Source organism: Sturnira hondurensis, unplaced genomic scaffold (genome assembly GCF_014824575.4).
Source record: "Sturnira hondurensis isolate 20B ecotype Veracruz unplaced genomic scaffold, ASM1482457v3 Scaffold0022707, whole genome shotgun sequence".
Lineage (NCBI taxonomy): Eukaryota > Metazoa > Chordata > Mammalia > Chiroptera > Phyllostomidae > Sturnira > Sturnira hondurensis.
In genome coordinates this window covers 769319-781889 of record NW_028095338.1, presented here as the reverse complement: position 1 = coordinate 781889, position 12571 = coordinate 769319, and the positions used below count along the sequence as shown (strand labels likewise).

The 12571-nt window shown below is 42.1% G+C and overlaps 1 protein-coding gene across 1 annotated transcript; it reads left to right on the top strand.

Moving 5' to 3' along the window:
* The first annotated feature begins 3897 nt into the window (after positions 1–3897).
* On the top strand, positions 3898–8723 carry DDIT4L (DNA damage inducible transcript 4 like). Its single transcript, XM_037036259.1, has 3 exons — positions 3898–4077; positions 4401–4536; positions 6598–8723. The coding sequence occupies exons 2-3, from the start codon at positions 4446–4448 to the stop codon at positions 7086–7088; spliced, it is 582 nt and encodes a 193-aa protein (XP_036892154.1). The 5' UTR covers positions 3898–4077; positions 4401–4445; the 3' UTR covers positions 7089–8723.
* Positions 8724–12571: the final 3848 nt, after the last annotated feature.

The following is a 12571-nucleotide window of genomic DNA, read 5'->3' as shown; positions in this document are numbered from 1 at the left end:
GTCCAAAAGAACCTATGCACCCCAATGTTCATAGCAGCACAATTTAAAATAGCCAAGTGATGGAAGTAACCTAAGTGCCCACCAATAAATGAGTGGATCAAAAATCAGTGGTACATTACACAATGGAATACTACACAGCAGAAAGGAGGAACTCCTACCCTTTGCAACAACTTGGATGGAACTGGACAGCATTATACTAAGTGAAATAAGCCAAACAGTGGAATACAAATACCATATGATCTTACCTATAAGTGGAACCTAATCAACAAAACAAACAAGCAAGCAAAATAGAACCAGAGACATTGAAATCAAGAACAAATTGACAGAAATCAGAGGGGACAGGGAAGGGGGATAATGTAGGAAAGAAGGGGAGGGGTCATCAAGGCTTATGTATAAAGGACACATAGACAAAGACAAAGCAGGGTAGGATAGAGGGTGGGGGGGTGAAGATGGGCAAGGAAGGGGAGAATGGTGGGGGGAGGGGAATGGAGACTTGAACAACAATTAAAAAGAAGATTTTGGCATTGATTAGAATCTATTTTAATCCTCACAACAACCCTATGAGCTTGCGAAGGGTCTTTAGATGTTGTACAAATTAAATTCCATGTCCTGTAAATCTTCCCTGAATCCACTGCACAGATTAAGAAAGTCATTTTTTCTTTGTTGTCATAGTTTATGAAATGAAATAAGCAATGCACTGAATGTAAATGTATTAATACAACCTCGTGAACAATGGCTCATACTGGGTAAAGAGAGAAAATAGGCTGGTAAAACATGTGATAAATATTCAACACTCCAAATCATGCATACAGAAGACACCAGTATTTTCTATAATAACACATTAAAGCACCATTTTTAAATTTTTTGAAATATCTTTGATTGTGAATTTATACTTGATGTAAGCAATAATATTATGAATATTATATTTATACATGAGGAAACCTGGAACTTAAATATTTGCATATACACCAGATGAATATACTGTTGTCATTTGCTACTGTTTCATTTTTGTAAGAAGAATAACGAGTAAATCATAGTAAGAAAAAAGGAAGCATGCTTATGATCTTTGCAGTTTGCTATATCAGTATATTAGAGACAATCAAATTATTTAATCAATTAGATTTTCTCTTCATATACAACTATTATTCCTAAGAAGTACCCTCGTGAACTATTTTTTAAGTATTAACTATAAAGGATATAATAAAATAGCAATGAAATGTAGTTATCGCTGCACCTGATAAATACCTGAAGCACACCAATGTGATGAACTTTTAGTTATAAATAATTAATGAAAGGTTCTCTTAGGCTCTACCCAGGAAGAAATGCCAATCAGTCACAAAGTTAGGCAGTATAGAGCTTTATTGTGGTTTGTGCACCCGGGCAAGGTTCCCCAGTCTGCAGAGTAGGGCTGTTCTCTCCCAAGCAGGGAATATGGTGCGGTTTTATTCTGGTTGGCTGTCTTGGTGGGAGCTGGGGATTGGTCCCCTTTGAACGATGCAGCAATGTATCTTTGGTGGTTGCTATGCGGATATTCGTTTTGGCAAAGCCCGCCCTGTCGGCTCTCTGGTTTGATGTCAGCCGTCTGTTTTGGGTTGTAGTTCAGCCGCAATTTTGTCCTACCCTGTCCATCCTGACAATTAATTGTATCCACATCATTTAAAAAAGCCAAGAGACTAACTGTCATCTCATGACAATGCTATCTATTACGGCACTTCATTTTCCCTCCTAAGTCTGCTGTATGCTTCCTTTTTGAAAATCAGCTTTGTTAATATAACACTGCAAAGATACAAACTGGTGGCAACAAAATGGAATTTTTTTTATCCTTTTAAGTAGATAAAAAAGGACAACTCCCACTAATAGTTTCAGATGTGTTCTTCAGCAACCATGTCTTATGCCCTGTAATTCCTGAGAGCAAGGCTCATTCAGCAAAGAATGAAGTATTTAAAGTCTTTTGTAATATAGGTAAGTTACTTTTTGCAGTGAAACCCCAAAGGGCTTTGCAAAATTTTAGTTAGGTGAGCTGAGAGTAACTGCTACTTTCTAAAGGTCTGATTATCTTTCTAGCCCTTCGGGAATGCTTAATTTATGAGTTATGCTTAAATACCCTAAGGAAATTGAAATGGGCAATTTCTTTATTTCACCGTACATGTTCGGACCACTCATTAATCCTAAATTATTAATCCTAATAACTCTCCTTGGAGGCAGGTAACAGGCAGTGTCATTAATACTGCCGCCCGCCCCCCGCAAGGAAAAGAGGCTCTGCCTGCACTCACCCACCAGGATTCCCACTGCCAGGCAGCTGACACCTGAGATCTGACCAGAGGCACGTATCTATTGGTCCTGAACTCACCAGCAAGGAAAACTGTTCTTAATCGGCTTAGATGGGGTTTTTGTATTTTCCACCTTTTTACTATTGAAATGGAAGTAGAAATCTTTCAAAGACTAGCCTATCAGCCTCTCCTTCCTTGGCTTGCCTGACCTTCAGGCAGTACAGCTGCCTGAGGGGAGTTAAAAATGGACTGTGAAGCTGGCTTTAATTTCTGCTGCTCTGCCTCCAAATGTCCTCCCACTGAACTGTTTATCACACTCTCCTTATCCCTTCTGTTGTTTTTCTTACTGAGTTTTTAGCCTGGACAGCTGAAACTGCCTTTCAAGGTCCTAACCTGCAGATCCTTGTACCAGTGACAAAGTAATCCTAGATGACTGGGAGCCAACACTAAAACTTCCTGCGTCTTGAAACAGTCTCTCCCTCCAGGCATCCCCGCCCTTCCCTTCCCTAGACCCATTACGGTTTGGGGGAATGGCTACTCTGAACAGACCTTCTCCCACTGGCACAGCAACGTGGGATAAGGGTGGCTTAGAAATTTTGGAAGAAAACACGTTTGGCTTCTTGCCTGTGGGCTCTTTCCCTGGTTCCTCTGTTCCTTTGAGCGCTCAAGTTCAGGACTGCGCATCAGGCCTCACAGGAGTATCCATCCCCAAGGGGATATAAAACTATCTTCGTTGCCCAACCCCCCCTCAAGAACGCACAAGCCCAAATCCGCACCCCCCCGGCCCCCCGCCCTTCCCCGGCAGGGTTCGCCGGGAACTTCTGCCTCCGGGAATGCCATTTGCTCCCTGCGACCAGGCGGGTGGAAGCGGCAGCTAACATCCCACTAATGGTTTTGTTTAGTTTTTTGGCAAACTCCACTTCATTCAATCTCCCCGCGCTCAGGAGCCAGGTCTAATCAGAAGAGTACCAGGCTCACCCTTCTCGCGGAGAAAACGCATTAGTCATAGATGAAAACAGCACGAAGAGTGCCGAGAGCCCGGGAGTGCAGCGGGTAGACGAAAATGTTGGGGAGCCTTCGCTGCCGGAAAGGAAAGCTAGATCTGACCGCGTTCTGGAGCGAAGGACACAAAAACCCAGGGGCCTGGGGTAAAGTTGACTTGGCTAGAAGCCAGAGCTAAGTGCAAATGATGCTCATTGAACACAGACACAGAGTTAAGCAAAGAGTTCAACGTGACACAGAAACGCCTCAGGCCATAGCAATAGACAAAGGGCAGAAACTTCCCGCTGCCCCGGGCAGAAACGCAACAAGGGAACCAGTAGCGTGAATGCGCGCGCGCGCTAGGGGAGGGGTCGCACCGAAGGATTCAAGTTGGTGGCAGAGGAGAGCGGTCAGTTTTGGGCGAGTCGTACTCTCGGAATTGCGGTCACAGTGGCCCCTGACCCCCCCGGGAAACCTCAGATATCCACAGTGCGACAACCACGACCTCAAGGGTGGCGTGAACAGTCGGGTTTGAAATGCAACCCCAGCAGGGGAAGGGCGGCGCGCAGGGGCGGGGACGCGCGGGCAGGTAGGCGGGGCGGGCCGGCGGAGTGCTAAGGCTGGGCCTATAAAATGCTCGCTGCCGTAGAGGCCGTGCAGTTCAGTCGGGCGGGTGCCAGGTGGGTCGGTGCGGTACCCAGGTTGTGGGTCACTGGTGCAGTCTGCAAGTCTGAGAGCTCCCGAGGGAGGGGGCTCGGAGGAGAGTGCCTGCCTCATTTTACCCCTCTGCATTGCTAGCGCGTCGGCCTCAGAGAACTCCGGGCAGGTGAGAGACAGCGGACAGGATACGGAGTGAACGGTGGCTGGGGCATCCGATGCCCGATCCACGGTGGGAGGGGGTCAGAGGGGTCGGTGGTGAGCTCCGCGGGGCAAGTCCGCTCCAAATTTTTCTAACTTTCAATGAGTTTCAGGTCCTGGCTTAGTTGGCGTCTCCGCTCGCGAGACTGCCGACATGAGTTACAGGGACTGGTTGCTTCCCTTTGGAAACTGAGTTCTCGGCTAGTTCGCTCGAGGTACACGGGGCATTTTAGGATCCTCTTCACGTCTTGCGGCTCTTTCAAGTCTGTTCTTATTGCCTACTTTTTCCAGCGCCCCAGGTCGTTCTGCCCCGCGAGGAAAACGGAGCGGTTGACCATGGTTGCAACTGGCAGTTTGAGCAGTAAGAACCCGGGCAGCATTACAGAGTTTGTAGACCCTGGCTTCTACCCGAGGAACCTGCTAAATGGTGAGTTTCCCAGCCGCCCGCCTCTCTCCCCTCCGAGGGTTGCAGCCCCTCCATAGATCCGATCCGGTGGATGGTCGGGTGTGCGGAGTCACCACTTTACTCACTGGAGGTGTCAGAAAACCCACCTGAGGAAACTGCTTTCCAAACTTTCTAGCATATTCTATTCATGATGGTGAGAAACAAAAGTGGCACAAAAAAAATACAACAACAAAAAAACAACCGAGGGCTGTATAAGTCTAGTCTTCTAATAGATTCTTCAGGATGAAAAGTTGTGCAACTTCCTTACCCTACATAGTTTTAAGTTTTGGTGAATTTTAAGTATACAGTTATGTGTGTTTTAACAAACGTAATCACCCTTGTAATCATTGCCATGAACCCTTCCCACCAAATTCCCATGTACCTATTGCCCATCAACAACTCCCCACCCTCCTTCTCCCTGTTTACTTTTGCCTCTAGATTTTCGTGTAAATGGAATCATAATAGGTACTCTTTTGTAGCTGAATTCTTCCCTGCAGCTTAGTTATTTTGAGATTAGTCCATGGTGTTGCGTATATCTGTGTGTTTCGTTTTTATTGCTGTGTAGTATTCTATTTGAGGATATACCCATTATTCCTTTTTTAATGTCAGAGGGGAATTTTAAAACAGAAGTGATGCGGGACACACTGTCATTTACAATTTTAAGCAGCAGTTTCTAAGTTAACACCTTGCTCTGCCACTGAGGAGTTGTGTGGACAGAGACAAATCGCTGAAGATATTTGGGCCTTCCTCATTTAGAAGGCAAAGTGGTTAATGATCTAATTTTATAGGCCAACTCTTTAAAATTCTTTATCTTCTACATATGGAGCCTCATAATTTGGAATTCATTCCCTTTATTTAGTTATTTTAAACACACACACACACACAATGATCTAAGTGAATACGTGATGTGGAGAGAGGAAACCACAATAGCCAAGGAGGGTGAAGTAGCTTAAGGGAGGAAGGAGCTACAGGACCTCTGCCTGCACCCTGCTCGGTTGACTATGGGTGTGGCGCCTTGCCAAGTGGTAGGATTAATTTGGAAGGTGGGTGACCAAATGCAGACCTGTCTCTTTTCCTTTGCGCAAATCTAATTTTGTTTTCCTAAGACTATTTTGTTTTGCTTGGCTGTGGAAAACTACCCAGCTAGTTATAAATATCCTGGTAGACCTCAAAGGTCTTCTTTGAGCAATTTTTAATCAAAGAGGTTAAAGCTAAAATTGGAAATTACAGGCCAATTCCAATAAAGACTTTTAAAGAAAGAAACAAATGTAATAGATATTTAATAGAGCTTCTCAGATTCAAGTTTATCACTTAAGAACAGTAGCAAAAATTGGGTATTTTACAGCAATAAACTCATATGTTCTTTTTTTAAAGCTTTTATTTATTTACTTTGTAGGGAGAGGGGAAGGGAGGGAGAAAGAGAGGGAGAGAAACATCAGTTGGTTGCCTCTTTCCCACCCCCAACTCAGGACCTGGCCCACAACCCAGGCATGTGCTCGGATGGAGAATTGAACCGGTGACCTTTCAGTTTATGGGATGATGCCCAACCCACTGAGCCACACCAGTCAGGGCTGACGTGTATATTCTTAGAGTTAGAAGGTAACAGTTCCTTAGTTTAAAAAATATATACATATATATGTATATATACCATTTTTATTCCAAAAGTAATACATGTTCTCTGTAAAACAAATAGAAAATCTTCATAAGCCTGTAAGGGAGCAAGAAATGAAAGGAAATCACTGATAATCTAGGATAACCATAGAGATTTTTGATACATAGTCTTCAAATTGTGTGTGTGTGTGTGTGTGTGTACAGATAAATTAAAGAAAAATGGTTATAGCCTATCCACCCCATTTATCAAAATGAGACATCAAATGGTTTACTCTATTACCCCGCTAGTTCACAGCAGAGTGAGATCAGCTGACTCCCAAAGAAATAATAGAAACAGGTAGATGTGGTAGATAAACATAACCAGTGTTTCTAGCTTGGTGTGGTTTTCCTGCTCCTGGATTTCTTTTAATTTGAAACTTCTATTTTCTACAGATTTCGACTACTGGGACTATGTTGTCCCTGAACCCAACCTCAGCGAGGTGATATTTGAGGAAACCACTTGCCAGAGTTTGGTTAAAATGCTGGAGAACTGCCTGTCCCGATCCAAGCAAACCAAACTGGGTTGTTCAAAAGTCCTTGTCCCTGAGAAACTGACCCAGAGAATTGCTCAAGATGTCCTTCGCCTCTCCTCCACGGAGCCGTGCGGCCTGCGAGGCTGTGTTATGCACGTGATCATGGAAGTTGGAAATGGATGTATAAAGCTGGATAAGATAGTGTGTGACTCCAGTGTGGTGCCTACTTTTGAGCTGACACTGGTGTTTAAGCAGGAGAACTGCTCGTGGACCAGCTTCAGGGACTTTTTCTTTAGTCGAAGTCGCTTCTCATCCAGCCTCAGACGAACCATGATCCTGAGCTCAGGGTTTCGACTTGTTAAGAAAAAGCTTTACTCCTTGATTGGAACAACAGTCATTGAAGAGTGCTGAAGGGAAACATTTAAAAAGGTCCCTTTCTGATTGGGTAATAAAACTCTGCAGTTGCCCAGTTACGGTCATTGTAGTTTGCCCTGCCTGTTCTCAACAGAAACCCAAATCAAGTTCATCTTCTGTATTTCATAGTCACAGCAACCTGTTGTTTTGTGGCTTTTGAGAAATGACCCCAGTGTCTGCATTCTATCCCTTTTTTTTTCTTTACAAATTGGAATGGCATGGAATAAGGAAGGGAAGGGAGCAATACACTTTTGTTTTGTATATTTGACTCCACAAAGTTTTCCATATGGTCTTGCTAATGCACTAGTAAACCAACTTTGCTTAGTTTTATTTTATATGGCTTTTTGTCTGTAAGTTTTCAGATTGATCCCATCAATCACAATGAGTGATGCTTAGTCCATCAAAACTTCCAGAAGCCTAAACCACCAATTTCCTGCCTCTATTTTAATTTGAAGAGTTCTTTTACAAGAGGATAGAATTAAGTGGGTGAGCATGATTAAAACTAAACCCCATGTGAGAGTGAATAGAAATGTCACCAGGAGAACAGAATGCTCCACTGTTTTCTTGTATTCTCTCTGCTTTTCTGTTCTAAAGAGGTGGCAAAATTTTGAGCTGCCATTTGAGTAACCACAATATTGTTTTAAATAACTTTATGGTATAATGCAAGCTCAGTTTTTCTAATTCTCAAGTATTGAATGATATCTTTAAACTAGAAAAAAAAGGAAAGTGTTGAACTGTTATTTTACTTATAGTTGATTACTCTTCTATTATGTGAATACCTACCAGAATAGGACATGAGTTCTCAGATCTCGTCACTTTCTGATGATCTAGCCTCTTTCTACTAATCTCAGATGAGCCTTCTGACTACTCAGTGTTATCTCATCCCCAGCCTCTCCCGGGATCTCTCAGGTATCTCTCCTTTACTCAGATCTTCAAAGGAGATAGCTGAAGAATACTATTTTTCACTATTAAGATGTGTCCGTTACTACAGACTAGAGAATGAGAACCTAGTCAACCAGTTCACCCACCCAGCTTTCTTCAGCCTTGCAAGCCTGTCCCTCGGGAACAATAAAGGCCTTAATTTTTTCTTGCCCCTGCTACCTAGATCGTTATCCTTTTTTAAGCCAATGAGAGGATGTAGCCTTCACACTACAGTGTTCATTTCTGCAAGACCTTAACATCCTTACTCTAGGTCATGGATAAGGAGCTTACTCAGATTGGCCACCCAAGCTATTAGCTCCGTTTGACAGACGTGAGGGCGGTAGGGGCAGATGGCTTCATCCTGGCGTAACTCAGAAGCAGGTCGATCCTGTTACTGATCCCATGAGTGACCTAAAGCTTCCCTATTTAAATCATAAAGCCATCTCTAGGCCTGGGCCAGTGCATGTCAACCCTGTTTTGCATGTCTATTCTTAGTTAAGCCTCTAGAGGTGCCTATGATTCTGAGGGCCAGGCTTCTCTGGCATGGTTGTCAACCTGTTGTCCGTTGTCCTCTGAACAGTTGTCCTTGACTTTCGTCTGTTGTGCTCACAAAGTGGTGATGATGGCTTATGGAGACTCTTAAGTTAATATTTCTGTGAAAGGAAATTAAAGTTTGTCTATTTTTGACAATAAAGCATCATATATTTTTAATTCTTTTGTCCTCTTTGTCTTTTCTGTGTTTATTCAAGATCGCCTTAAAATATATTTGACGGCATTTGAGGGGAAATGACAAAACATCTGTCTTCTTTGAGTGCTTTGCTTCATAATTTTTCAAAATACAAAAATACATTTTATAGGAAGACATCATAATGCCTTCCTATAAAGCTTCTTTGGCAACCTTTAAAAATAAAAAAGACCTCATATGTAAAGGCTTTATCTATAGTTTTTTAATGACCAAATGCAAATATATCGAATTGTGAGATCAGTATACGTATTTATTTTTATCAGAACATTCTGTTTGAACAACACCTCTAATTTCCTTGTTATTTATCAAACTGAATGTTTTATCTTTTATTACCTATCTTATATTTTTGGTCATGAGCTGAGATTCCTCTCCCCACCTAGCACACATTTAATGAGACTTGCTAACTGGCCAACGCTGCTCTAGATGCTTTACGTAAGTTCTCATTCCTCACGAGAGCCCTATGAAATGAAACTACTGCCAACTATGTTTCGTAGGTACATTACCAAGCACAGAGACGTTAAGTAACCTGCCCGAAGCCACCAAGTTATGCAGCAGAACCAAAATATAAAACTAAATACAGGGACTGTGTTCACCATGCTGCCTTGAAAGGCATATAAGGCAGCACAGAGAACATCACTGTGGAACCAAAAGTCTGCAGAAACAATGTCAGAAACATTTGCCTCTAAGTTCAAAGAACAATTCTTAATGTGTTTCTTTATCGGATAGGAAAAAGGAAGAAACCACAGAATTGACAAGATTTCCTATGCACTGGAGCATGGCTGTCCTTAGAATAATAAGTCCAAATGTTTAACACATGCGTTTCAGTCCTGGCACCTTTCAAGCTTTTCTTATGCAATTGGTGTAGTTACTTTTTCATGTACCTTCAAAAAACACACACACAAAGGTGTGATCTGTGCTCTAGCTACTTCAGTAGGGAGTGATCTGTTATGTCAACCAGAGTACATGAGAGCCTCCTGGAATAACGAAACATCCTAGTTTCCTCTTGTTAGTAGAAAGATAGTATTTTATAGGAATGGATTCAATCTCCTGAATCTGTTTCTCCAATGATCTATATCCTAATTGGGGTCAGCTTCATGTTGCACTATGGACAGTTCTTCCATTTGCATAGTGGAAGGATGTACAAGTATAAAAATCTCAAGTCTATTACATTCAGTTTTCAATGATCTATATTGCTTTAAACAAGTGACAAGTATAAGAGTCCAAGGACTATTGGCAGCATCTGAGGGAAGGGTACGTGGTGATGAGCTGAGAGGAGTATCGTGCAGATATTCAAAACCCCTGACTCCTGCCTATACTCTGCAATTGACTTGGGACTCACAGCTCTCCACTGGATCCTCTGCATCTGCCAAAGATAAAGGAAAGGGACTGGAGGATCACAGAGGTAACTTGGAGGCAGGTGGGAAAGTGATGGACATGACTTTGTCTGCATATTGTAGAACTCAGTCATATGGCCCCATCCAATTAATTACAAGAGGGGCTGGGAAGTGTGATGGAAAGGTGTGCCTAAGAGGAAGTGGGTTTGATGAACTCTTTATTTATTAATGTCTGCCACGTAGACATTAAGTAACCTGCCCGAAGCCACCAAGTTATGCAGCAGAACCAAAATATAAAACTAAATACAGGGACTGTGTTCACCATGCTGCCTTGAAAGGCATATAAGGCAGCACAGAGAACATCACTGTGGAACCAGAAGTCTGCAGAAACAATGTCAGAAACATTTGTCTTGCCACGTAGAAAGAGGCAAGTTAGTCTATGAACTAATAGAGAACCCAGATACATACCTACACGTATATGGAAAGTTGACTTACCACAGTTAGACCTCTAAACAAATGGGTAAAAGATGGTATTTTCAATAATTGGTGCTATAATAGTTATTTACCTCCATGGCACAAAAAAAAAGAAGTTAAATTACATTCATATATATCAAGCATAAAAATCAATTTCAGGTGAAGTGTTAAATTGTAACAGGGTGCAGCCAAGGTGGGGGGTGAATGGAGATTTGTAATGGGGTCCAGAACTCAGGGTGTCCAGGAAATATTAGGGAAAAAATAAATAAATATGTATATATATTTATATATATGGGACACATGGAGCAGAGCCATGCAGAGCTGTTTTGAATAGCAACAGTTTTACAGCTGACCCCTAGAATGATCATTTAACATACCTATAACCTTTACCTGGTTTCATAGATATATTAAATAGCTGTGGTCATGCTTTGAACCAGGTGGATGGAAGTGACTTCCACCCAAGTTGTGCCTGGGAGGCAACTCCCTCTGGGTACAGCGCCTGCGTGAGAGCTTGAAGATGGTGAGGTCTTATACCACAGGGCCACAACTGTCTGACTTACGGTGGCAGCCCAGTAAAGCTGGAAGAATACAGGAACGCTGGCAGGTGTAACTGATTGTGGGAGGAGTCGGAAATGGGGCTGCAGAGGAGGGTTAGTGCTGGGATTTAAACCCAGGTGCAGCAGCCACTCGGTTTGGGCGAAAGTTGGGACCATGCAGCTTTCGGGTGGGTCCTTCTTGCCATGTGGTTTAGGAAGCAGGAGAGACTTGGCCCGGGAGAAAAGGGGTGAAAGGATTTTTGCTGATGGGCCACGAGAAGTTGCCACGTGGTTTTTGGATTAACTGGAGATTGTGGCAGTGACACAGTTGATGGTGCCGGAACCGAGGGCCTGCCTGAACCACAAACCTCTACTTCTTTTCCTGAGATACAGTACCCAAGATTGGGCAAAGGGGAGAAGGAGGGATTGTGTGTTTGTGGGTATTCTAAAGGACTTTAGTACTTTTAATGAAGATATTAAGTCATTACTCTAAGTCTGTATAACTTTTTAAATAAATAGTCCTTTTCCTTTTCACCAATCTCTGGCATTGAGACACGACGGCTTTCCCTGGTGGTGTGCAAGGCAAACCTAGTACAGGGGAGAGGACCCAGAGCACAAGGGTGGGCCCATTCAGTAATAGTATATCATTCGCCACCCCCCGCCCCAGGTCTGTTCTGTAACAAAATGTGAAAGGGAAACTTTTAGAAGAGAATACAATTTGTATGACTTGGATGTAAGGAAAGAGTTCTTAAATAAGATGCAAAAGAAATGACTGAAACTTGTATTTATCACATATCACTTCTATGGAGAAAATAAAAATACAAGTCATGAACTGGAAGAAAATATCCTCTACACTTATAACTCAAAGAGTTAATGACCAGAATATTGAGAGCATATTGAGAATTCCTTCAAAGCAATTAAAAAACAACAACACAAACAACTCAAAAAATAGGGGCAAAAGTTTGACTAGGCACGCTACAGTAAAGGAAACTCATATGGGCGATAAACACATGAAAACATGCTCGACCTAACTAGTAATTAGAGAAATGCAAACTAAAAGCACAATAAGACACTCATGTATACCCATCCATATTAGTCAAAAAAAGAGAATGTTTGTGAAGATATGGGAAAAAACTCACTGCAACATGCTGATATATGTGAGTTCAGTCTGGCATTATTTTGTAAAGTTGAAACTAAGAGTATTTTATGAAGCTGCAATTCCATTTTTAGTTATCAAATCTAAGCCAGTTTCTTCAAACCTTTTTACTTGCTGTATATCTAAGAGAATTTTGTAAGATTACACCCTCTGCCATAATTTTAAATTACCATCCAAAATTTCCACCCTAATGATAAAAAGTTGTAAATAAAGTTAAGTTCCAGGGTGTAGTGAATACTGATCTTTTAAAATAAAATGATTATATTACTTTGTTAAATGTTTTCAATGGAATTTAAATAGCATAGTAATTTAAC